The sequence below is a fragment of the Salmo trutta genome, chromosome 16, assembly GCF_901001165.1.
Source record: "Salmo trutta chromosome 16, fSalTru1.1, whole genome shotgun sequence".
Taxonomy (NCBI): Eukaryota; Metazoa; Chordata; class Actinopteri; order Salmoniformes; family Salmonidae; genus Salmo; species Salmo trutta.
The window spans coordinates 48,357,137-48,383,077 of NC_042972.1; the positions used below are offsets into that span (position 1 = coordinate 48,357,137).

At 42.2% G+C, this 25,941-nt stretch overlaps 4 protein-coding genes across 8 annotated transcripts; 2 read left to right on the forward strand and 2 right to left on the reverse strand.

Moving 5' to 3' along the window:
* Window positions 1-212: 212 nt before the first annotated feature.
* On the forward strand, window positions 213-7,448 carry LOC115150890 (bactericidal permeability-increasing protein). Its single transcript, XM_029694689.1, has 16 exons — window positions 213-311; window positions 3,312-3,429; window positions 3,524-3,638; window positions 3,758-3,889; window positions 4,232-4,387; window positions 4,535-4,598; window positions 4,759-4,819; window positions 4,936-5,027; window positions 5,127-5,303; window positions 5,393-5,452; window positions 5,627-5,794; window positions 5,903-5,970; window positions 6,062-6,104; window positions 6,190-6,253; window positions 7,092-7,168; window positions 7,289-7,448. The coding sequence occupies exons 2-16, from the start codon at window positions 3,327-3,329 to the stop codon at window positions 7,328-7,330; spliced, it is 1,422 nt and encodes a 473-aa protein (XP_029550549.1). The 5' UTR covers window positions 213-311; window positions 3,312-3,326; the 3' UTR covers window positions 7,331-7,448.
* cdk5rap1 (CDK5 regulatory subunit associated protein 1) lies at window positions 7,391-12,235 on the reverse strand. Of its 2 annotated transcripts, none has more exons than XM_029694688.1 (13): window positions 11,620-12,235; window positions 11,424-11,527; window positions 11,287-11,321; window positions 11,078-11,178; window positions 10,746-10,956; window positions 10,433-10,553; window positions 10,086-10,316; window positions 9,479-9,576; window positions 9,304-9,359; window positions 8,975-9,105; window positions 8,594-8,716; window positions 8,041-8,187; window positions 7,391-7,782 (listed from the first exon to the last, which is right to left on the reverse strand). In XM_029694688.1, the coding sequence occupies exons 1-13, from the start codon at window positions 11,906-11,908 to the stop codon at window positions 7,651-7,653; spliced, it is 1,779 nt and encodes a 592-aa protein (XP_029550548.1). In that variant the 5' UTR covers window positions 11,909-12,235; the 3' UTR covers window positions 7,391-7,650. The 2 variants fall into 2 exon arrangements, with proteins under 2 accessions (XP_029550548.1, XP_029550547.1); XM_029694687.1 differs by having other exon boundaries at window positions 8,594-8,743.
* A 1,016-nt stretch (window positions 12,236-13,251) lies between these two features.
* Window positions 13,252-16,258, forward strand: ghrh (growth hormone releasing hormone). Of its 2 annotated transcripts, XM_029694695.1 has the most exons (6): window positions 13,252-13,404; window positions 14,569-14,580; window positions 15,010-15,114; window positions 15,250-15,354; window positions 15,735-15,863; window positions 16,036-16,258. In XM_029694695.1, exons 1-6 carry the CDS (start codon window positions 13,322-13,324, stop codon window positions 16,106-16,108), a joined length of 507 nt encoding a protein of 168 aa, XP_029550555.1. In that variant the 5' UTR covers window positions 13,252-13,321; the 3' UTR covers window positions 16,109-16,258. The 2 variants fall into 2 exon arrangements, with proteins under 2 accessions (XP_029550555.1, XP_029550554.1); XM_029694694.1 differs by lacking the exons at window positions 13,252-13,404; window positions 14,569-14,580 and adding an exon at window positions 14,078-14,266.
* Window positions 16,259-16,385: 127 nt separating this feature from the next.
* Window positions 16,386-25,810, reverse strand: rpn2 (ribophorin II). Of its 3 annotated transcripts, none has more exons than XM_029694690.1 (17): window positions 25,716-25,810; window positions 25,017-25,204; window positions 24,722-24,817; window positions 24,382-24,557; window positions 24,079-24,154; window positions 23,810-23,944; window positions 23,417-23,593; window positions 22,962-23,080; window positions 22,716-22,821; window positions 20,760-20,851; window positions 20,481-20,595; window positions 20,095-20,376; window positions 19,671-19,766; window positions 19,277-19,352; window positions 19,034-19,163; window positions 18,276-18,370; window positions 16,386-17,025 (listed from the first exon to the last, which is right to left on the reverse strand). In XM_029694690.1, exons 1-16 carry the CDS (start codon window positions 25,726-25,728, stop codon window positions 18,319-18,321), a joined length of 1,929 nt encoding a protein of 642 aa, XP_029550550.1. In that variant the 5' UTR covers window positions 25,729-25,810; the 3' UTR covers window positions 16,386-17,025; window positions 18,276-18,318. The 3 variants fall into 3 exon arrangements, with proteins under 3 accessions (XP_029550550.1, XP_029550551.1, XP_029550552.1); XM_029694691.1 differs by lacking the exon at window positions 25,716-25,810 and adding an exon at window positions 25,406-25,427; XM_029694692.1 differs by lacking the exon at window positions 18,276-18,370.
* Between the last annotated feature and the right edge of the window lie 131 nt (window positions 25,811-25,941).

The following is a 25,941-nucleotide window of genomic DNA, read 5'->3' on the forward strand; positions in this document are numbered from 1 at the left end:
GGTACTCATAAATATTCCATTGTTTACTCTTTCTTTACTGTATATCCTGAACAAATCCCTCTCTGAATGGTATGAATTAGTTTGTTAACATGACTAAGGGAACAGCTAACATTCACTGGATTGTCCTGCTTTGCACAAAATTCGCTCCATCCTCTCCATTATCCACAGAATGGGTAGTCTCAGTAACTCTTCCTGGTTCAGAGAAGTGAATTAAAGGCCATGTGCCTCTCTTCCCCTTTCACTTTGCCCTGCCGCCAGCCAGGGTGCAACAACAACAGAAGTTCCACACCACTTTCTTACCAGTGCATAAGGTAACTACAGAGTTGTGCATGACTAATTATGCTTTATCTAATACAATGTAACTCATATATGTTATGAACGGTACTGTATACCATATAGACTGTTTCTCTCAGTTTAAAAGTGATCTCGCGTTTAAGAAGAGTCAGGGTATTCGAGAACCCATGTTGGCTGTGTTTTGCAGGTATTTATGGCAAATGTATTGTAGAGTGCCGTGGTGTTATTTTATGAAAGCGGTCACTCCTCAATCACCACTGAGTAAGCAGGCTAGATGGTGGGTGACATACAGTGTGGTAAATTAACAGTCTGTCAAAAGCAGTGTTGGGGAGTAGTGAACTACAAGTAATTAAACGACATTTTGCAGTAGCTTCAAATCTAGGTAGTGTTTTCATCAGTAATGAATTGCTTTTTTGCCATGTAGCGCTGTACCGTAGCTAACTACTGAAACTACACAATATGTTTTTGCAAAAATAAAATATATGTGAAGTAGGCAATAATGTCCTTTCTTTTTTGGCATCAGACCTGCTTAATTGTCACTTGAAACATTGTTATTGTGTTTAATAGGCTAAATTACACATTCACATATGTTTTTGCATTTTGATTTCTATAATAGTTCCGATTTAGATATGATAATTCTCCACAAAGTAGTTTGGATGTAGGGAACTACTTTTTACAAAGTAACTTCAGTTAAGCAAACTATCTTTTTCTTATGGGTAGCTTTAGCGTAGCTTAAACGACAATTCCACCCTAAAACGATCTGTTCATATTTGTTTCGTTAGTCCATTGTTGACATAGTCCCAAATTGTTTTGCTTGGCAGCAATCAAGTTTTCAAGATAGGTAACTTAAAAAAAACACAAATCCTCCCCATATGATACATTCTGCAAAACGCAGCATCATATGATGCAAAATGGATCATACGGGGATGATTGGCCTTCCCTGTAGCTCAGTTGGTAGAGCATGGTGTTTGCAACGCCAGGGTTGTGGGTTTGATTCCCACGGGGGGCCAGTACAGAGAAAAATAAAGTAATTGGTAGCTTGGTAAACTATATTTTCCAAGTAGATTTTCCAAAAGTGCTCTCTTTTTCTCTGGGTAGTTGAGGAACTGTCTATATGTGGTTTGAGAATTTCTTCAACATTCTCAATTCGAAAAGCCACCTAAAACTAATTCCAGTGGGGAGGGCCTTCAACAAACAGCCAACTCTCTACACTGAGTTCCTTAAAATGCACTAGTCACATGTCTGTGATTTGGCAAGCCAAATCTGTTTACTTTCTTTTCCTTGCCTCTGTTAATTTCAGGCAAAGCATAATTCAATATAGGCCCAGCTCACGCTAACTCCTCACGGATCATGTGGCTTATCTGCAGCTCTGACAGAAACACTCAGCTCTTTCAGAGCCCTAAAGTGAATCAAGTCTGGATTGTATCATTTGGGTTTCTTCCCCATCCCCCAGGGCTCCAATCAGGACCTGTAAGGCCACTGTCGTGGCTGATTACATTATCTGATTGTCTGTCATTCAGAATCAGTTGCCAGTCAACAGAAAGAGGTTATCATTTCCAAAGTGATGATCACTGGGGTACTAAGAATGAGCATCTGTTGGTCTGTTAAAATTATGATGATCAGATAATGATAGCAGTTCAGTTTCCTTTTTTGCCTTTCTGACTGGCAAGCTGCATGATTGTGTAACTCCTTTTTAATAGGATATGAAATATGGGACTTTGTTTCCCCAAGTGTTGATGGTGTCAGGGAAGCTGCGTGCAACAAAACAAGAAGTATTTGTCCATACAGAGGCAGAACTGAGTGTTTTCCCCTGTGTGCGGCTGCTCGGCCATGGAAACCCATGTCATGAAGCTCCCGAAAACAGCACCCGCTGGAATCATGTAGCAACCAAAAAAGTGTAAAACAAATAAAAATATATTTTAGATTCTTCAAAGTAGCCACCCTTTGCCTTGATGACAGCTTTGCACACTCTTGGCACTCTCTCAACCAGCTTCACCTGGAATGCTTTTCCAACAGTCTTGAAGGAGTTCCCACATATGCTGAGCACTTTTGGCTGCTTTTCCTTCACTCTGCGGTCCAACTCATCCCAAACAATCTCAATTGGATTGAGGTCGGGTGATTGTGGAGGCCAGGTCATCTGATGCAGCACTCCATCCCTCTCCTTCTTGGTAAAATAACCCTTACACAGCCTGGAGATGTGTTGGGTCATTGTTCTGTTGAAAAACAAATGATAGTCCCACTAAGCACAAACCAGATGGGATGGCGTATCGCTGCGGTAGCCATGCTAGTTAAGCGTGCCTTGAATTCTAAATAAATCACTGACATTGTCACCAGCAAAGCACCCCCACACCATCACACCTCCTCCTCTTCCATGCTTCACAGTGGGAACTACACATGCAGAGATCATCCGTTCACCAACTCTGCATCTCACAAAGACACGGCGGTTAGAACCAAAAATCTCCTATTTGGACTCAAAAGGATTGATTTCAACCAGTCTAATGTCTACTGCTCGTGTTTGTTAGCCCAAGCAAGTAGTCTCTTCTTCTTATTGGTGTCCTTTAGTAGTGGTTTCTTTGCAGCAATTCGACCATGAAGGCCTGATTCACACAGTCTCCTCTGAACAGTTGATGTTGAGATGTGTCTGTTACTTGAACACTGTGAAGCATTTATTTGAACTTTTGAGGCTGGTAACTCTAATGAACTTATCTCCTGCAGCAGAAGTAACTCTGGGTCTTCCTTCATGAAAGGCAGTTTCATCATAGCGCTTGATGGTTTTTGCAAGTGCACTTGAAAAAACTCTCAAAGTTCTTGAAATGTTCCGGATTGACTGAATAGCTAAATTATCCATGATATGACCATATTAAAACAATTCCATGTCAGCTCAAAACCAACCCCCGCCACATCCCTCCCTTGAAAGGGAGCCCAAATGTCTGAAGAATGGTGCCATTTCTATTATGACAAACAATTCACCTGCATTGTAGAACAGATATATTATTGTTGGTTTGTCCCCCATAAAGGTGACTGCAGTCAAGATGTCTTCATGCTGTTGGCTGGCTCTGTTGGCTCTCGTCCCCTTAGCAATGGCCACCAACCCTGGAGTCAAGGTCAAACTCACAGAGAAGGGCATTGAATATGGTAGGTGTAAGGCAAGGGCAATAGAGCTAAATGAGTGTGTTTGTGTATTGTGATCATTCTGTCCCAATCCCCTGCTATCCTGTCTTGTTCACAGTCAAAAAGATTGGGATGGCATCTCTGCAGCAGAAACTCAAGACCATGAAGGTCCCAGACCTCTCTGGGACAGAGCGAGTTGCTCCCATTGGCAAGGTCAAGTACAGTTTGACAGGGTAAGAGAGTAAATCCAATATATTGCATTGATCTGTATATCTCATGTAAATTGTTGTTGATATAGTCAACTGTGCTTACAAATGCTACAGTGTTTACAATACTCGATTTTATCCTCCAGAATAACGATAGTGAATCTGGGACTGCCGAACTCTGCTCTGGCACTGGTGCCAGATACTGGAATCTGCCTAAGCATTACTAATGCCGTCATCAGCCTGCATGGGAACTGGAAGATCCGATACCTCAGTTTCATGTAAGTGCATCCTCGGGACCAGCTGGATTGTGCCAAGCAAGCTGGAACTAAAGACTGCACACCAGTGGAGGCTGCTGAGGGGAGGACGGCTCATAATAACGGCTGGAACAGTCCATGGAATGGTATCAAACACAAAGACGAGGTTTCTGTATGGTCGATACCACTCCGTTGACTCCATTCCAGCCATTATTATGAGCCGTCCTCCCCTCAGCAGCCTCTACTGCTACACACCCAGTACATCCCCAGGACAAGGTTTGAACAACACTGCACAATGTTCTCTTGGGTCTGTCTATAAAACAAAGGACTCGATCCACAATCCTTATTTTCTCGGTAACAATCTAGAAAAGACAGTGGCTCCTTCGACCTGGAGGTGAATGGACTCACCGTCACTGACAGTATTACAATCAAGAGTGATGAGACAGGCAGGCCAACGGTCAGCAGTGTCAACTGTGTGGCCAACGTGGGCAGTGCCAGCATCAAGTTCCATGGTGGAGCAAGGTAACTAGACTATAAAGCTGCACGAAAAACTAGTCCACTAAAAACTTTGTGAGAATGCATGTTACCGACTAAGGAAGCCTAATCAAACCGCAGTGTCATAAAATGATTGCAATGTGGATTTATTGTGCTTTGGTTCTTGTTTCCCAGCTGGCTGTACAACCTTTTCAGTGACTACATTGACAAGGCCCTGCGCAGTGCTCTGCAGAAACAGGTGAGAGACAGTGTAATGCCAGACCGCAAACTCAACCAATAACTCTCTTCCTCTCTGACTGATCTCACTTCCTCTTTGACTCAACTCACTTCAACAATCACAACCGGTATTTTTCTTCTGTTGTCTTGACAATAATAATCTCTCTGTATCATTGTTACAGATCTGCCCCCTAGTGGCTGATACTATTACTGACATGAACCCACACCTCAAAACTCTCAATGGTAAAACACAACTTGTACATAAGAACGTATGATAATGAATCGATTAGTTCATTATTGTGTAATTCATAGGCTACTAAATTGATACAATTGTTTTTATTTATTCTGCCATCTTGAAGTTCTAGCCAAAGTGGACAAGTATGCTGAAGTTGAATATTCCATGGTGACATCACCCACCATTTCAAATGCCTCCATTGATTTCAGCTTGAAGGTGAGAACTCCAGATTTCCGACTACAAATGTATCCGTTGAAAGGTGTAAACAAGCAAGAGGCATAAAGGTCAAACCTCTCTCTCTCTCTCTCTCTGCAGGGTGAGTTCTACAACATTGGGAAGCACCAGGAGCCTCCGTTCTCCCCCATGCCCTTCTCCCTGCCTCCTGAGGTCAACAACATGCTCTACATCGGAATCTCAGCCTTCACCACCAACTCTGCAGGCTTCGTGTACAACAATGCTGGAGCACTTAGCCTCTATATCACCGATGATATGGTGAGGATCCCTTCACAACTGCAAACGTGTTTGTTCCAGACTCATCCACAGAGTGATCCAGAGTCCTCCTCTCTATTTTCTCCTGACAGATCCCTCCAAGCTCTCCCATTCGGCTGAACACCAGAACGTTCGGGGCCTTCATTCCAGAGGTGATAAACACAACCCACCATTGTCTTCATTCTACCTCACGATATTCAGAATAGTACAGAATGACATTACTGTCCCTCTAGAAACGGAAACGTGCCTTTGTTCAAACATCTAAGTAAGGATAGCATGAGTGTTCTTCTCAGGTCAGAAGAGTGAAGATATTCTTCTGTGCTCAGATAGCCAAGCGTTTCCCTGGCATGATGATAAAGCTGCTGGTGAAGACGGTGAAAGAGCCCACCATCTTCTTTGAGCCCAACAACGTGACTGTCCAGGCCAGTGGCAGCGTGACGGCCTACGCCATCCAGCCCAACACCACCCTCTCTCCCCTCTTCGTCCTCAACATGGTCAGTCAGCCACTATGTCAGTCACTCAGTCAGGAGGATGTAGAATGCTGTAGGTCAGACTGTCAGACTCTACGGCATAACTCTACAAGCTCTCTGTTCTCACTACAGGAGGGTAGTGTCAGTGCTCGACTGTACGTGACCGGGGTGAAGTTGGCCGGGGCTGTCACTCTGAACAAGTGAGCATGATTGTCTACACGGGTGAAAAAGGGGAAGAAATTATTTTTCAGAAACTGTCCAAAGGAATTGAATGCGGTCTGTTTTTCACAGAATTGAGATGACTCTGGAAACGAGTTATGTGGGAGAGTTTCAGGTAAGAATGACATTCAGAGCTTGTAACTTGAATATAACTTCCTTTTTAAATACTTAAACACACTGAATCTAAAACACTGAAACAGGTTGGATCTCTTGACAACATCTTCCTGATGGTTCTGAAAGTGGCTGTGATACCAAAGGTCAATGGTGAGTGCTTTCCTTCCCCGATTATTTATATTTGGGTCGTTCCATGAAGAGTACTCTCTTTTGATATTTTAGGTGGAAATTGTGCACCAATATTGAATTTTAAAAGCCTGTTATATTAAATAAAGTGCCCAATAATATCAACCACATGGAGAATTCAACAAATCTGTCACTTCTAGGAAGATTAACCCATTTAATTTCCACATTTCTCCAAGTTTAACCATTGTAAAACCCTAGTTATTTTGTTGCTTGACTAAGTCATTTCTGAATATTATTTATTTAATGTGATTAGTGATTCATTTACATCTGTCTCTCATTTAAAGGTCATAAAAAAACCCTGTCCCTCATTTTTAAGGTCAACCCTGAACTCTCGTTTTTAATATGGTGAAAATATTCCTTTTTAAAAATGTTAAAAGAAACATTGAACATCTAATAGTCAAATCACAGTGTAAAAACAGGTGAGCTGATTCTACTCTTTTCAGCCATTTTCTGGTGTTTTGTGGTGGAAAACTGAGCGGGCCGAGCACAACACGTCAACCCTGTTACCCACAGACAGGCTAGAAATATTAATAATATATATTTTTTTAATTGTGAAACTTGCATTCAATTACCCTCCCTGTGGCACTCAAGCTTTTAATCCCTGTCACAACGGGATTTATGATGAAGTCGTCAATCCTGTTACTTCATTTTTTTATTTAACCTCGAGGTTGGAAAACATGTTTTTTTTGTTGAAATCTAAAGTATTTTTTGACTAAGTTACACTCCTCAAAAGGCACTGTATTGGTGGAAGGAAACATGAATTGTTTCTGCTCTGATTGACCACTGTGTTTTTATCCTATAGCTCGCCTAGAGAAGGGTTTTCCCCTTCCCGCTATTGGAAAGATAAGCCTTGTCAACACTCAGCTGCAGGTCCTGAAGGTACATTAGATCTAAGAGCTCAGTGCTACCAACATCTATCATTTACAATATCTCCTATACTATAAACAGTGTGTTTAGTGTCCCATATTTGACAAACTACTGTTGCTTTTCTCTCTCCAGGACTACATGCTGATTGGGACAGACGTTCAGTTCACAGGATAAGTGCCATGTAAATCTTACTGCAAATCAACAATCAAATCAAACCAACGAGACATGCAATTAACGTTTAAAAATCTAAATGTATTATACATAATAAACCACATTCTTAAATATCTTTCAATCGTTTCAGTATTCCACTTTCGTCCAATTTATAATTAATATATTTGTATAATGAAACAAATCACAATAAAGCATTTTTTATTTCATTTGACAAAAGTATTCTTCAGTCAGTTGTCTCTGGATTGGATCTTTGTCGATGTTACATCTGCGTCGTGGTGCCACAGAAGACGTCCACTCCACACTCACTTTCAGGGTATAGAGGACTAGATACCGTGTCTAGCGACTGAAGCCAGTTGTCCGTCATGGCGGTGGTCAGGTAAACGTGTGGCTGAGTCACTCAGAGAGGTGTGGCTGAGGGCGTGTCCTCTCAGGCTCTGGGAATTGGCTGATTCTATCTGTATGGGAGACAGGCCAGTCAGTCACAGGGCAGGAACAGCACAGTTCTAAATATGGTGCCCGATTACCTTTAAAATGGCTCATTTCTTGAAAATAACTACTTAAGCCCTTAATAAGGACCTAAGAATTTAAAAGCAAAGCATCCATCAAAGGAAAGCTTTTCATAGATACAGTATAACTGAAAGAGAGAAGTCTTGCTGTGACTAAGTGTGATAGAAAATGTTGTATGAAACAGCTATGGCAGAATGAAAGTGTACCTTGACCAGGACATAGTCTCCCGGGTTGACGGGGGAAGTGTCCGTGCCTGTGTCAGTGGGCTGACCAGCCACTTCCTGCCGAGGGAAGATCACCTTCACGTTCCCATCGTTCCTCCCACACAGGTCCTGAGCTGATCTCTTACTCTCCTGAGGGGACGTGAAAACAAGGTCAACTTATATTGGAACAATGTGGTACCATTAATTAAGTACCATTGCCTATATGTGAATTAAAGTGGGTTTTACACGATTCGCCCGGTGAATTTTCAATCCTCGTTGGCTCGACCTGCTATAATGCTACGTTTGCACGCCACGGGTAAAGATGAATCGGTCCGGTCTAAATTGCTAGTCTCCCCATGGAGGGTAAGTCTGAAGTGTGGGGAGCAGGGGCTCATGGCTCAATTCATTTGTATTTAAAGATGTACATTATGCTAATAGTAACCATATGAGTAGGGATAGGAGTTTCTCCCCATCAGGTCAGGTGGAAAGGCCAAACATTGGGTCCAAGATATGAGGAGAGCGTTTTATTTCAAGAGCAGAAGAAAATGGTTCTCACTCCCTCCACTAGTACGAGCTGTGCACTGCCGATGAGGGCGGAGTTGACCTTGGTGGCCTCCTCTCTGAACATGCCGATGAGCTCCTCGAGCCGCCGCTGCTTCACCTCCGCTGGCACGTCGTCCTGAAGACGATGGAACGCATGGGTTTTCTGGGAGAGAGGACACAGCACAGTGTACGCAGGATATACGGCATTAACACCATAAATGACTTTTAATTTACTCTTGAAAATATTGTCTAATTTAGAGGGGCCTGGATTTCATAACACAAACTATGGGCTTCTGAAGAAAAAAAAACTACGGTTGCGAACCCATGCTCTACACCAATGGTATTGATAGAACATGTGGAATCACTTCCAGTACGTTAAATGAGTTGAACGGACCTTCCGCATACTGTAGGCAAAGAGGAAGCCCACGTTGTAGCGCACCTCCCTGATCAGAGACAGGGTCTGCAGGTGGTCCTCTTCTGTCTCCCCACAGAACCCAGAGATGAAGTCACTGCTCAGGCTCACCCCTGAGACACACACACACACAGGATTGAACCATCACTGACCCAATGGCAATAAGACAGTCAGTGCTTTGAAAAGCACATTACACAAGATGCCGTTGGCATGCAGCCAATGTGCATAGCCGAACCGGTCCGCAACGGTTACCTGAATTCACAGCAACTACTCATCACAAAGAAACGTAGAAACAAGTTGAGGTGGTCTACCTGGGATTATTGTCTTGATGTTGTCCACAAGCTCCAGGTAAGCCTCCCTACTATAGCTGAAATTTACAAAATGGACACAATTAAGACGACAAAGATATTTGAATGTGTTTCCATGGATCTAGTTACATTTCTATTTGAGAGCAGAGTAAAAGCTGAAACAGAGGAGCTGTATTACCCCCTTCGCATGGCCTGTAGGACTGTGCTGCTGCCACTCTGAGCCGGGAGGTGGATCTGCTTACAGATGTTCGCCCTCTCTTTGATCAGCTGCAACACCTACACACAAACACCAGGGTCACAATGTCCACGTCAACTTTTCAATGCTGAGAACAATCTACTTTATAAACTGGGTGGTTCGAGCCATGAATGCTGATTGGCTGACAGACCATATACCACGGGTATGACAAAACATGTCTTTTTAACTGCTCTAATTACATTGTTAAGCAGTTTATAATAGCAATAAGGCACCTCTGGGGTTTGTGGTATATGGCCAATATACCACGGCTAAGGGCTGTATGCAGGCACTCCGCGTTGCGTTGTTGCGTAAGATCAGCCCTTAGCCGTGGTATATTGGCCATATACCACACCCCCTCGTGCCTTATTGCTTAAGTATATCCTTCAATGGTCAAATGTTTACCTTACATTTTTGCTTGAGATTAGTGTATGTGTGTAGCAGTGAACAGAATAAGAACAAAGTGCATTCTTTACAATCTTACAGACTATTAGAATAACAATATAATTCCAATACTATTAACATCAGTTTGCCTTTTGGACTCCATTTGTACCTCATCAGGGAAGTCCTTGGGATGAGGGGAGGTGAACCTAATTCTCATGTCCGGGTCTATGAGGGACACTCTGTCCAACAGGTCAGCAAAGCGCAGGCCCCCGGGCCGGGCTCGGTACACAGTCCTAAAGCCCCGGCTCAGCTGGCCTGGCTCTGAACTACAGAACTGTTCCTCTGATGTGTCCCTGTAGCTGTTCACATTCTGACCCAACAGGGTCACCTCCTTCACGCCCTGGTACAGAACAAAAACACAGTAATGCTAAGAATAGCTTAAGCCTGCATACAGTCCATTAAGAAAGACACAAACAAGAGCAGTAACAGCACACCTAAGACATTTAAAACACTGACCTGCTCCGACAGGATATGGACTTCCTCAAGGATAGAGGACACTGGTCGACTCCTCTCTCGACCTCGAGTGAACGGGACAATGCAGTAGCTGCACATGTTATCACATCCTCGCATGATGGACCTACAAAGCAGAGAGGGACATGAGGATGCAGGATCAAGGCCAATGTCCTGTATTCGATTCTATATGTAATTCTAGGGTCCTGTGTAACTCATCTGATTGTAAATGGTAAAATGCACCAGAGTACATTCAACCTGACGAATAAACACTTGCCTAGCTGTACAAGATGTGACAGACAGTCAGAGAGACACTCACACAAAAGCGCTGAGACCCTGGGGGGAGTGGTGAACTGGCATGACATCAGCATATGTCTCCTCTAGAGACAGCAGCACGTTGCTAGCCTGCTGACCACCATGGGCCACAGACAGGAGGCGAGGAAGGTCCCGGTATGCATCTGGACCAGCCAGAACATCCAACAGCTTCTCCCTCTCCAGCAGCTCAGACTTCAGCCTCTCGGCCATGCAACCTGGGGCCACAAACATACAGGGGATCAGAGCCAGCATGAATGCTGTGTTGATGCTAGAGTGTTGGTTTAGACAGAGACATCAAATGTATCATAGTCACAAGTCGGACTGTAACTCATTCACCTAAGACTCCAATTTTCATGGGTACGCGGGTCTTTAAGCGTCTTTTCTTCATGGCTGTGAGTTGCCGTAGTCTGTTCCAGATTGTTTGTTCTGCTTTTTCTCTGTGCGAAGCATAGCAGAGAAAACCTTGCTTGAGTATGTTGAAAGTTCAGTGAACAAAACTTAAGTAAAAATGCCTCCCTCTGTCCTAAAAAGACTTTGAACTTTACCTTATGGAGCATGTAACAAGGAGGACAACATCAGCCTGAAAGAGATAACATGTATATTTAAACCACAGGTTTCTGTCAATAGAAATATTTGGTGAGGCATATTTTAATCCTCCTAAAAAAGTGAATGTCATCTGTACCTCAGCAACATCACTTGTGCGTTGATATCCCTTCTTCTGCAATATTGACCAGGCAATTTCTGTGTCGTTGACATTCATCTGACAGCCATAGGTTTCAAAACACACTGTAAAAAAAATAATCAGCATGCATTATTTCAACGGTCATTAATGGAAGACGATTTTTTTTATCCGAGATGTAAAAGTGCAGTGCACAAACCTGTCCTAGAATTCCCAATTTCTGAGTCCTCAGGAAGATAGGCATGCTTGTCAGTGTCTATCAAATCATCAGTGATAACAGGTTGCTGTTTGTTGATAGAAGCTCCCTTGACAAAGTCATGAAATCTTGGACCTGTGGCTATTTGAGTCTTGAATTTATCTGCCCTGCTCTCCTCGTTAGAATGAACGCTGACTGGCTTTGAACAACACAATCTGTGTTGCAAGCTCCATCTAGGTAACCATTGTTCAAAAGTAAGAAAAATAGGCCTTAAACGGTTGGTGTTTCTCATATTTGTCAAATATGTCTATAACGTAAATCGCCGCGACATTTTTGCAATGGGTGAAAATGTGAAAACAATGTTCAAAGTAGCTAACGTTAGCCAGCTAGTGGCTTGACATCAGAAAAAGAGCCCTCCAAAGCTTTCGTATGTCATAATTCTTCTTTCTGCACATTAACTTGTCGGTTGAATACTACATTTGCCCTATTGAAGTCGTTTTAATCCCCAAGTTGTCATTCGGCACACAAAGCAATTTGCCAGCGTGATCTTCACGTCTCATGTGTAAACAACTGCCGTCTGTCAATCGCGTCCTCAAGGACGTACAATATTGCGGTCCGTCTTGAACCAACTATTTTACAAAAGGTTCCACTGTGACAGTGCCATCATTGTGCACCTTGAAGGAATCTGTACTTAACTACAGAAAAACAGTTCCATAAATATACATTATATTCCAGGTGTATTTAAACAAATAAAAAATATAGATAGATGACCAATGAAAGAGAAGGGAGAGAAATCTAAAGCATACCTCAACCAGTAGGGTGAAAAGAAAAGAGAGAGATAAAGAGAGCGATAAAGAGAGCGATGGGGGGGAGTGGGACACACAGACAGACAGACAGACAGACAGACAGACAGACAGACAGACAGACAGACAGACAGACAGACAGACAGACAGACAGACAGACAGACAGACAGAGAGGAGAGAGCGAATTTAACATCAGAGGTGATGTCACTGGTGTCTTTGATGGGTTGGTTTAAAAGGTTTATTCAGAAAGTGATGTCCACAAAAAGCTGTTCCAGCATTTCTTCTGAGATGATGACCTGAACTGACATCAAGGACTGCAGGAGAAGGACCCAATAGAATTAACGCACACTTAATCCAGGTAACTTTAAGGTAACTAACTTTATGTTTCAGATTTGATAGTGTTTGTGTGTCAAGAAGACCATTTGATGATATGATTACATACATTGATATTGTAACCTTTTTAACTATATGTCAATCACTTTTTTATTATTATAACATTTCTATTGTTAACGTCAATCATACATGGATGTTTAGTTTTCAAATGCAATCACTACACTACACGTTTGTGCTTTAATTATTTATTGGTTGGAACATCAAACAGAAAATATATTACCTGAGTAAAGTTACCCATTTAGTGGATAAAGACATTTAACATTATAGCAAATATTTTCCTAAATTTAGTTACATATTGCTACACTGAAAAATCCATACTTTATCTTTGTCAAAGTAATCATCAGAACAATATAGCAAGGCTTCAAGTCTACCTCTCCTAGAGAACTCAATGTCTACTGCAGTGATATCAGATCAGGGGCCAAGTGAGGAAAACTGGCTTCAGTGTTTTTTATAAAGTAATTTTAACACTGCCATTTCTTCTTGCTGTCCGTTGTTTTCCAAAACTAGTCATGATGATGGATAGAGCTGTACTGCTCGTTTTCTGCTGTCTGGTGATGTCTGTATCAGTTGCCCCACTCTACCCATCTATTAGGTAAGAATCCAATCAATCTGCATGAGAGCAATTTTCTTTAAACATTTAAAGTCCTTTTAATAGCATTCAAATGTGTCAAAAATATAAACCAACATGCTAATTTGACAAATATTGCATCTAACATGGGTTGTATGACGAATTGTCCAATATAATTATTATTTAGAAAATGTTTCTGATAATACATTTTAAGTTTGCTATCTAAAAAAAGCATGCTGACACTACTTGAGTTTAAATAATTAAATATGAATATGATTGCAAAACTGTTAAAGCTCACAAACCATAATGAACTTGAATACAAAAGAGTGATTTATGATTCTAGTGGATTACTGCTGGAGCATCCAAAATAGTTCTGTCACTTGTCATATGATTAAATTAAATTTTGAATCAATTAGCTTTTCATGAACCCCTAGTATCTATGTCAATAGTGGTGTGCATTGCCTTTTGAGTGACATTTACAACACTCCAATGTGTAAGTGTTCTAATATCAATCTCTGGGGAACAGCAACTAAACCCCCTCAGTAAAATATGTTACTAACCCTCTTGTTCAACAGGCTAATGACGCAGAGCTTGTTGAGTGGAATGATCCACACCTGAACTGTAGTTATCCCCCCACTACTCTGCCCCCAGTCTCCTTGACCAGGGGCCAGGTATACACAAATACTCCCTGCTAGCTCCCTTTTAAGAATTAAATTTTCACTCTGTGCTGCTGAAAAAAAATGATGTAATGCTTCATCCCACTGATGAACATGAGGTGTGGTTAGTAACAGACAAAGACTGGACTGCCAAGAGAGAGCAGAAAGAAGCAGAGAATAACTGCAGCCAGCAGTCTGTCTCTGAACACGATGCTCTAAATCTATCAGGGGTCAGTGTGCCTGTCATAGTGTGCCCTGTCTTTTTGTTATGCTAACAAGGGTCAAGATGTCTGGATTAGTCACTAAAATGTGTAACATTTGCACAGCACATTAATCACAGCATTCGGGGGCAAAGTATGAGACCATTGTTATGCATATGCGAAAAAACACATCTACTGAAAATGGTCACTTGACCTAACTACAATTGAGATAATGGCATTTGAAATATGGTTGTTGTCTATGATAATATTTTTTAGACCGTTTATTTTGAATGTTATCTTTATAATTCCCTATAAAGATTAGAGCTGCCCAGACATTTTTTGTTGTTGCGATTTCACTTGGTTTTGCGAAAGTCACCAGTGATACACTTCCTCATGCTTGTCCTTTTAGAATGTCCTTTCAGAAACGCAACGCTCTCGATATAGATGTTATACTCATGAAATTGTTATTCCGAACTTAATCTAAGCAAAATCTCACAAAAAGTGCCTGACTGCCCACTGGGCACAGACGTCAGTTCAACGTCTAGTTTTGATTTACATTTGGATGAGCTGTCAACTAATGTGAATTCAACGTGAAATCACCAAAACATTTCACCGTGTCATTGGATTTAGGTTAAAAGTTGGGTATAAAAAAAAGACAATGCCCTTACCTTGCTGACTTTTTGCAAATTGAAATGTGGAAACAACTTTGATTCAAACAGTTTTGCACAGTGGGTGGACACATACCATATTTATGTGACGTGTTTTCCACCCAGGTTTGGTCAGAGGGACACGTCCATCCTGATGACCTCCTCTATAGAGCATCCCATGCAACTGCTGGGAAAAAACAGCACTCCCTTGACGCAAAAAGCCGAACTGCGGTCAGTGCCACCCCAAAATCTGAAATACCTTTTTGTTTTATAACAACAAAAGCTATCAAGGCAACGACTGAACTTTCAAAATCTATACATCTATCCATGAAATGGTCATGTGCTCCCTCCCATCTTTCATCTCAGATCAGGAAGACATGCTGATGCTATCTTTACCAACAGCTACAGGAAGGTTCTAGGTCAAATCTCAGCCAGGAAGTTCCTACAGAGCATCATGGGGAAACGGCTACAGTGAGTATTTGCTGTTTATGCAATCTGTCAGTAATGCTATACTATAGTTAAGCAATAAGGCCAGAGGTGTGGTATAAATCCAATATACCGCGGCTAATGGCTGTTCTTAGCACAACACAACGCAGAGTGCCTGGACAGTCCTTAGCCGCAGTATATTGGCCATACATCACAAACCCCAAGGTGCCTTATTGCTATTATAAACTGGTTACCAACGTAATTAGAGCAGTAAAAATAAATGTTTTGTCATACCTGTGGTATACAGTCTGATATACAACAGCTGTCAGCCAATCAGCACTCAGGGCTCAAACCACCCAGTTTATAATTAAGTATAGAAGCACTAAAAATATTTATACTGTACTTTATTCTTTTTTCAAACCCAGAGTAGAAGGCCGGAGCTATAATGTGAAATGCCAGTCAGACATTTACGAGGGCACCTACAAACAGGACCTGACATCTGTTCAGAGAAAACAGAGTTACAGGGGACAGCAAAACAATTTCAAGAAGCCAAGGTACAGTTCCCACCCAGTACATGGTTTGGAAATCATGATCTCACTGCAGACAAGTTATCGGTAAGCCTTCAGGGCATACACATACGTTGCCAAATTGTAATCTGTAAAGTGTGTCTCGTGGAAATGCATAGTTGTGATTGAACTGACATTCCTACTTAATGTTCTCTTCCAGACTTCTATGTAGTGAATGTAAGCGAGGACAAAGTGAAGACAAGAAGTGTTTATCTCCAACCCTAATGACCTGAAAAAATGTCAAAATACTTTAAAAAGCTATTTTCCTATCACAGCTTTGAGTCAAGAAAATCAATGTCGCTCAGTTCATACACTCTGGTAACAATTGTACTAAAGAATATGTAACCACAGTTGTCACAATAAAGCAAAGAGATTTGATATGAGTCCAGTGCATTAATTTTGACTTCCAACTGAAACAAATGCATTGTATAGGCACTATTATTTCAAGGACTTTAGAGTATGATAGAATTAGTGTGTATTGCACCAATAAGAAACAGCAGTACACTCAAATTAATACCCATTTCTTTAATTACAAAAACAGATTTTCTAGGACTGCCCATCTTGTTCAGGGGGGGTCTTTATTGTAATGAGTGAATAGCTCACACCCTCCACAAGTAATTCAGTGAGGAGACAAGCAAATAATTACAGACTTACGATGAACATGTCAGACACCTCAATCAACTTCTATTAAAAGGCCTTGTAAAATTGATGGCTAACTTCTTGATGCAAATTTTTACAAAGCAGTGGTAAGATGGTCACTGAGAAACATGAATGTACAAAAAAAAAAAAATCCATCCACATTTCATTTTGAAACCACAAAATTATATCCCCAAGCCCATTATAAAAACAAACAAAAAAAAGGGCATTTGCAAAACAGTCAAACAAAAATGAAGTGCAAGGATGGTTAGCGTTACAGACCTCTGTAGGAGCATCTGTGTCAGGAAGCATCTGTCCGATAACTCTACCGAGAACTTTGATTTTAACATTTACTTTCAAATGACGTCAAACTGCATTTCAAATGTTCTATTGGATTCATGGAATAACATGCCTTTGACAGTCTGATGGTTGATGTGTCCTTAAAATGACTCCTTGAAAACCAAAAACGAAGCATCTTAAGTCTCCAATCGTCAGTCATCATTTACTTGCAATTCTGCCAGAGAAGAAAATAGATAAATTAGTACGTTTGTTGTACATGTTAATTATCAGACAAAGACTTTTGAAATAAAATCTACAGTGAGCTCCAAAAGTATTGGGACAGAGACATGTTGTTTTGGCTCTGTACTCCAGCACTTTGGATTTGAAATGATACAATGGCTATGGAGGTTAAAGTGCAGACTGTCAGCTTTCATTTGAGGGTATTTTCATCCATATAAAAAAAAAAAAAAAAAAAAAAAAAAATCAGGTCAACCATTTAGAAATTACAGCAATTTTTGTACCTAGTTCTCCCCCTCCATTTCAGGGTACTAAAAGTATTGGGACAAATTCACTTGAATTAAAGTAGTCAAGTTTAGTATTTGGTCCCATATCCTAGAACGCAATGATTACGTCACGCTTGTGACTCTTCAAACTTGTTGGATGCATTTTCCATGTGTTTTGGTTGTGTTTCAGATTATTTTGTGCCCAATAGAAATGAATAGTAAATAAATGTGGTGCCATTTTGGTTTCATTTTTATTGTAAATAAAGATTAGAATGCCTCTAAAACACATCTACATTGGGGATGGTACCATGATCATGGATAATCCCGAATGAAATCGTGAATAATGAGGAGAGAAAGAGGCATAAATATAATATCCCCCAAAATGCTAATCTCCCATGTTAACGTAATGTCTTTGGGGTATGATATTTGTGCGCGTATCTTTCTCACTGAACATTATTCACGATTCATTCAGGATTATCCATTATCATGGTGGCATCCACATTAATGTAGAAGTTTTAAGAAACATTAGTTTTACAATAAAAAAAGTGACAATACATTATTTACTATTCATTTCTATTGAGCACAAAATTAAACTGAAATGAGATCTTAAAATGTGAAGCCTGCATGAAAAGTCCTGGATACATTAAAAATCACATCCAATGTGAGAAACTTCATGCATTTTTTTCCAGCATAAAGATGAAGTGTACAGGATTTCACCGCAACAGAATATGAACTGCAGGACAATGAGGATGATAGGATAATGCAGAGCACCACACATGTTGCATCTTTAGAATAACCGTGTACAATGGCAGGCAATATTAAGATTAATAACTGGTGACATGGATAGGATGGAAAAAGTGAGCAAAGATGATTTTATGGTGGGATGAGCAAGATGCTGGTGATTGAGCACTGCACCACACAGCCATGCATTATACAGGGCAATGGGGATGCACTGGGATGCAGTCCATACAGATGCCCTTACTTCAGCATGGAAGACTGGCCCGTTGTTATTAGAAAACAGGCCTTTACCGCAGGCTCCTATATTTTGCCAACCTACTAGTTTGCTCTGCGGCAATCCTGAAAGAGAGAGATGTAGCAAGGAGTAGGCAGGAGAGTTAGGGAGACAGGAGGGCACTATAGGAGATGGTGGCTAAAGAAAGAAAGTCAGGCTAGTCAAGTTTCATCAATTGTGAAATTAAATCCGCTGACTCCACATCAACCAAAAGGAGCATGAGACTAGAACATGATTAAAAGGACCGGGTCAGAAAGGACAGGAGTAAGGTGCAGTAATTCCACAGTAACACTAGGCAATTAGAGCTTGACGCCTTCAGCCAGTGACACTTATTACCACTGTCTCTCTATGGCCTTTGGAGAGCTCTACATGTGGAAGACTTGAGGGGGAAAATCGCCCACACAGTTCAATCTGGCCAGGCCCTCTCATGCTCCCAGTAGACATACACTCTACAGCGGCGGCTCTACTCTTCTGCTAGCCTGGCAGGGCGAGGGGCACCTGGGGGACACACACTGAGGGGGCAGCGCGTCACAGTAGGCCCTTACACACGATCTCAAGGGCCCTAAGTGAACGTCCGGCAGCCACAATCTCAGAGAAGCACCAAGAGGTCCCAAAGCCCCAGAGTCCTTCTCATATGAAAAGAGGTCAAACTTTCTCCCTGTGGTTAAGAGCTCTCTAGGCAGAAAATCTCTGCCAGTCTGTGTTGCGAAAGCTAACAGAAGCCATACCTCTTGACTGCTTTCTGGGCCAGCATGCGGTTTCCAGCCAGGAAGGTGAGACTGCCGATGATGGCCAGGTACTTGAGGGTCTGGAACATGTTGAGGTGAGTCCAGTAGACGTACATCAGTCCCAGCATGCCTGAAACATCGCAATAAACAAGAGTAAAGGTGATAAACTAGGAAAGAGAGATCGGTGGAGTGACAATGCCAGTAGTTTCCATTGTAATCCATGTCTCAGAACTCCGTACTCACATGCGTGGCCCACATGGAAGAGGACAGCGCTGGGGGAGAGGCTGAAGTTTGAGATGTTGGCCCCAAGTTTGAACCACTGAACAGAGAGGGGGGCGAGAACAAGAGAATATTGTTCATGGACGACGGCAGTACAACAAAAGGTCTGGAAATTGATTAATTTACAATGGAAGCCTTTCGCAGTATGGACAATGTCATCACGCAACGGTGTCAGAAATTATATACAGCATCACTATTGTCATTTCAAATCAAAACAAGTGTTATCCAAAAATCAAGGTTTTATTCTAAAGGGCCTTGCTAAACAGAAAAGACAGTGAAGAGGCAGATATGAAAATGTTCTAAAAGAAACCTTTAGACCTTCAAACAATTTCAAACTTGAAGAAGTAAAGAGTGTCACCAGAATAAGCAGCAGCAGGAAGGGTGAGAGGACGAGGGCTGTGAAGGCGTTGGACACCACTGTGGGTGGCTTCTTCTCTGGCTCCCGGAACAAGTGCTACACACGACAAGAACATCAGGTCAAGTCCACCTATTTGTTTCGACGACCACGCACAACATGGACATTGGCGTAATCGTTAACCCAAAACCGTAGCAAAACGGAAAACATGTTTTTATTGGACAAATTCAGGTAGTTCCCGCCCCATTTTGTTCCTAGTGAATACACCCCAGCTATTCATCTATTTATTTGTCAGGGACCACGCACAACATGGATATTGCACCAGAGTTAGCTTAGCTATATAACTCATTTCAAGCTATGACTAGCAACCAGAAGACTAGAGAAGCAAACTAATGTGCTAGATTGATATGCAAGACTTGTTCTTTACCTGGATATCTGGCTTAGGCATGTAAAGGGTCTTAGATTGGATGGCTGCTGGGGCCTCCTCATCAAGGAACTTCAAGACAACGTCAGCCACGTTCCACAGAATGGGGTTCTCCAAGGTGGCATCTCCCACAATGAGGTGGAGGGCATATGTTCCAGACATTGAGTCAAACTCAGACTTTCTCTCTGCTGTGTCCAGCTCAAACTTGTAAAGGTTCTTACTGTCAGGCTCGGCCACAAACACAACCTCCTGGCCAGTTTTATGATTGTGCAACCTCACAAAGGTCTGGAGAGAAAGACAATAACAATACTCAAGAGATATAATAGCACAATGTTGACAGAAAGAGAATATGAATATAAAAATGTAGAACCACAGGAAAAGCTAGATACCTGATGGGGCGTGAGCTCTACTCCAGTGTTGACATCCACTAACTGGAAAGTCATGGCAATGTTCTGGTGGCTGTCTGCAGTAAAGGAACCCTTGGCCTTGAAGGGATAGTCCACCCTGGAAATGAATTTGTATTTATTTATATATATTGTGTGGCTAATGGGTAGGGCCATGAGTTTTCCCTGACCATATAACCTGCAGGAAATGACTCTGGGTCTTAGTTATGGGTCTGACAAGGGCAGTATTAAAAGGGCTTCATATACGAGATTGGGCTCTCTAACCTGGATGTCTTGGTGCCGATGCTCTGGTCCTTATCCACTACAGACAGGTCCATATTAGTGATGGCCACCTCAGTGGACACCTTCACTTTTAGCTGAAGGCATGTGGGGAAGAGAGAGAGATGCAGGAAAATGAGAAATTCAAGGGAATTCATATGCAAATTTCAGGGTGATTAGTGTCACATTTATGGTGAATTAGTGTCAGGGAGAGTAAAAGTAAATGCTTGAGGTTAATGGCTTTGACACATGGTTAAGTAACAAAGGTTTGTAAGCTAATGAAAGCGGCTACTAAGTAAGAATCCTCAATTTCGAGCACATTGAACTGCTAACCTTTTGGCAAAAGCGAAAGGCAACTGACTTAACTTACAAGAACTGTAACTACTCACAATTACAAATCCAAAACTATATACAGGGCATTCGGAAAGTATTCAGACCACTTGACTTTCCAATTTGTTCCATTACAGCCTTATTCTAAAATTGATTAAATTGTTTTTTCCCCCCCCTCACCAATCTACACACAATACCACAAATGACAAAGCAAACAGGTTTAGAAATGTTGGCACATTTTTTACAAATAAAAACACTGAAATATTACATAAGTACTCAGACCCTTTACTCAGTATTTTGTTGAAGCACAGGCTCTGACTGGGCCACTCAAGGACATTCAGAGACTAGTCCCGAAGCCACTCCAGCGTTGTCTTGGCTGTGTGCTTAGGGTCGTTGTCCTGTTGGAAGGTGAACCTTCGCCCCAGTCTGAGGTCCTGAGCAGGTTTTCATCAAGGATCTCTGTACTTTGCTCTGTTCATCTTTCCCTCAATCCTGACTAGTCTCCCAGTCCCTGATGCTGAAAAACATCCTAAAAGCATTATGCTGCCACCACCATGCTTCACTGTAGGGATGGTGCCAGGTTTCCTCCAGACATGACGCTTGGCATTCAGGCCAAAGAGTTCAATCTTGGTTTCATCAGACCAGAGAATCGTGTTTCTCATGGTCTGAGAGTCCTTTAGGTGCCTTTTGGCAAACTCCAAGCGGGCTGTCACGTGCCTTTTACTGAGGAGTGGCTTCAGTCTAGCCACTCATCCATAAAGGCCTAATTGGTGGAATGCTGCAGAGATGGTTGTCTTTCTGGAAGGTTCTCCCATCTCCACAGAGGAACTCTGAAGCTCTGTCCGACTGACCATCAGATTCTTGGTCACCTCCCTGACCAAGGCCCTTCTCCACCGATTGCTCAGTTTGGCCGGGAGGCCAGCTCTAGGAAGAGTCTTGGAGGTTCCAAACTTCTTCCATTTAAGAATGATGGAGGCCACTGTGTTCTTGGGGACCTTCAATGCTGCAGAAATGTTTTCGTACCCTTCCCCAGATCTGTGCCTTAACACAATCCTGTCTCGGAGCTCTACTGACAATTCCTTCGACCTCATGGCTTGGTTTTTGCTCTGACATGCACTGTCAACTGTGGGACCTTATATAGACAGGTGTGTGCCTTTCCAAATCATGTCCAATCAATTGCATTTACCACAGGTGGACTCCAATCAAGTGGTAGAAACATCTCAAAGATGATCAATGGAAACAGGATGCACCTGAGCTCCATTTCGAGTCTCACAGCAAAGTGTCTGAATACTTGGGTAAATAAGGTATCCGTTTTTGTCTTTGTAATACATTTGCCAACATTCCTAAAAAGCTGTTTTCGCTTTGTCATTATGGGGTAGCGTGTGTAGATTGATGGGACATTTTTTTAAATAAGGGTGTAACGTAACAAAATGTCATAAAAGTCTAGGGGTCTGAATACTTTCCAAATGCACTGTACCTTTTATACTTGGTGATGAGTGAACCATGCCCCCATTTTGGAAAAATGTAAACTGGCATAAACTTCCAAATAATATAGAAGATCGTTTATCTTGCAAGTAAGCGGGTACAAAATGATTCCCAATACATTTTCTCTTGAAAAGATGGCCAGCTCACCTCAACCTGACTGGCAACCAATCGGGTGTCCCCGGTAATAGCCACAGAGAACTGGTAATATCCACTGGCTGGCTGGCTAGTCATGAAGTTCAGTTCAAAAATGCCACTGTAAAACAGGTAGAAATAATTATTATACACTACAAACACTGCAACGCAGACATTCACAAATCATCCATATTAAAAATCAACACAACTAGCAACATTAGTGCCCAGACAAATTCTAATCTTTCTGTCTATCAAACTTACTCCCTGAGGGAGAAAGGTGCCTGGGTGAGTATGACGTTCTTAGAGACCACAGCTTGAGCAGATTCCACCGCCACACTGGCTGAGGCAAGAGGATTGGAGAGGACGTCAGTCACCAGAAGCTGTGGTAAAGACAAGGAGGCAGAAAGATGTCAGTGAAAAGAAAAGCATAATGTGAGAGAGAAGACCATTGCTCAGTGGTTGACTAGAGCAGGGTTTCCCAAATTCGGTCCTGCCTCCCCCCGGGTGCACATTTAGTTTTTTGCCCAAGCACTGCACAAATATTTAAAGCTTGATGATGATTATTTGAAATCAGCTGTCTAGTGCAAAAACATGCACCCGGGGCCCATGCGAAAACCTTCAAATGTGTCTCAAATTGATAAAGACCAAGTAATGGACATAAAAAATGAAGTGTAGTCAGTCACTGATTTAGAAACACCGGTCATAGTGGAGTGTACCTGCAGGATTGGCTGGTTGTGGGAGACGGTGGCAGGCCCCTGGGTGCTGACGATGACTGGCACCTGGAAGCGGTTGTTGGAGAGGGCGGCAGCAGCACAGGCTACGCTGAACGCCTCAGACAGGGATTGCCAGGACTTCTTACTGAACACAGAGTTCACCAGCTGGATCACCTGGTCCTGTGAGGAAAAAGGCTCACATTAGTTTTCACATGCATAGTTATTTTAAAATAGGTAGGTTGGTGTTGTTATTCTAGATTTCTATTATCAAGTATTATACAGAGGACTAATACCTGACATGTTCAGGAAAAATCCCTGGCCCTACTCGTGCAGCCTGCTTTCCTTCAACTCCCCTGCATCAATCTACCACCCACATCAATTGTGAGAGCAGTTTACCTCTTTCAGAGGAGGCTCTGTGTCCACATGGTCTGAGAGTGTGTAGGCTGCTGTCACAAACAGGGCAGTTGCCTCAAGTCCCTCCTCGAACTGGAGGTACACTCCACCCAAGTCATCCAATCGTGCTGCAAGATCCTTAAGAGGGAGATTAAGGTTAAAATACAACACCTCTGCTTAAGAAACCAGTTTGAGTAATTAGTAACTTTGTAAAGTAATTTACCAGACTAAACCTGCAGCACAGCACCACCTGGTGGACTTGTGAAACTCACCTCAATCTCCTCCAGGATTCCTCCAAAATCAGCCTGCTGGGAGAGACGGGTAGCAGTCTGGAGTGCCGTGGTGATCCTGTAAAGAACAGTCACAATACAATGACAAAACATATCATGGCTTTAGATCCATGTCCATAGGAATATCTTCTGTTCAAAACCGGAGTTTGTTTGAAATGATTCAAAGTAACAATTAAGTTCAGAAGCTTATTTCTACCAGTTAAACATGGCAGATCTCCCAAAAGATCAAAGAAATTATCCAGCAGCAAGTCTGTTCCACCTGCCAGGCTAGCAGGTATTACTCACGCCAAGACGTTGTCCTCTTTAGCAATACGGGCGACCAGGGCACCGACGACTTCCTGTGAAGCCAGAGGAAGCCCTAGGGAACTGAGGGCGCTAACAGCTCTGAAGATCTGTGTGACTGTAGAGTCCTCACTGACTGCTGCCAGAAGGATGTCACGGGTCTCATTGGACACCGGGATCTAAAAGAGGATGAATAAACAAGTCAACAGAACCAAGCTGTTAGTGAAGAATTCACTGGCAGAGCACCCAAAAGCACAAACAAATGTTCGCCGGTTCATCTTGATGGAGGAGCAAATTACATGTTTCGTTAATTTAAAATCAAGCACCCAATACAAGTACCTACCTCACAGTCTGAGATGGCCTGACTGGCCTCAGCAGCAAAGAAGAGGGAGTCGACACTCATGGGGTCCAGTTGGGCCTTCAAGAAATGACAGGCATCCTGCAAAAGGAAAAACAAGGATTTGATGAGGCAACAAACTACTAGTGTCTCCCTTGGATTTTTTCTGGAGTGGAAAACATTGTGGACGTGAATAGCAAAGGTGCAAACTTAACACTAGTGCAAACATGTCATAGGCTACATGTTTTGGGTACTCCAGTCAAGCCCATTTACTTCAATACTTAGTAGCCCATTTGCTTACATTTTCATCAGCAACTGAGGCTCCAAGCTTGCTTAGACCAACAATCGAGTAGTATGCTGATGCCAGGTCTGTGAAGGGTTGGCTCAGGAGAGCTTGAAGTCTAGCAACGTCTGACAGGGAAAGGTGATGGGATGGGGTCAGAGCCTGGGCTCCGAGAGCCACGGTGAGGAGGACCAAGCTGAACAAACCTGTGGGCACATACATGATGGTTACAGGAAATATTGCAACGGTTTTAAACGTGTGAAGTAGTTCGTAGACTCAATCATGCAGCCATTACACAGAAACCCATGCAATACAGCCCATTCCTTAACTAGAGGAACCAGCTAGTTATCTAGCTAACTAATTTAACTAGCTAACCAGCCAACGTGAGCGAGAGATTTCAAACTCACTAGACATATTACAGACAACGCTAGTTCGTATACAATCCAATGGTCTTCATGATGATGTACCCGTAAAATACATGTCTAGCAAGATCTTGCTTGCTAGTTACGACAACCGCTAGCTTACTAACGTTCGCTTCCATTGGCATGGTCCTGTCACTCCAAATCCATTACATACATGCACGCGCCATTTATAGACTACGAAAACTCCGGTAATATAAAATCCCCGCTAGATTATATTACTAAATTATAATAACAACCATTAATATGAAGTGTACTTACATTGTATTTAGGCCAAACAAAACCCTAAAATACTTACGAGGTTGGGCCATTTCTTGTCGTCTAATGCAGCGTCACCAAAGAGCCGGAATTGCTTCCGGGATCCAAGCCTTGGACACTACCATTTCAAAGACAAGGGGTGGTAATTGCATTTTCAGACTTGGTATGTATTATTATTAGACACGTACCTTTCACATAACGTATTGTGTCCAACTACACTACAATAAAATAAAATGTTTAAATCGCATATCCTCAGATGCTTTGTT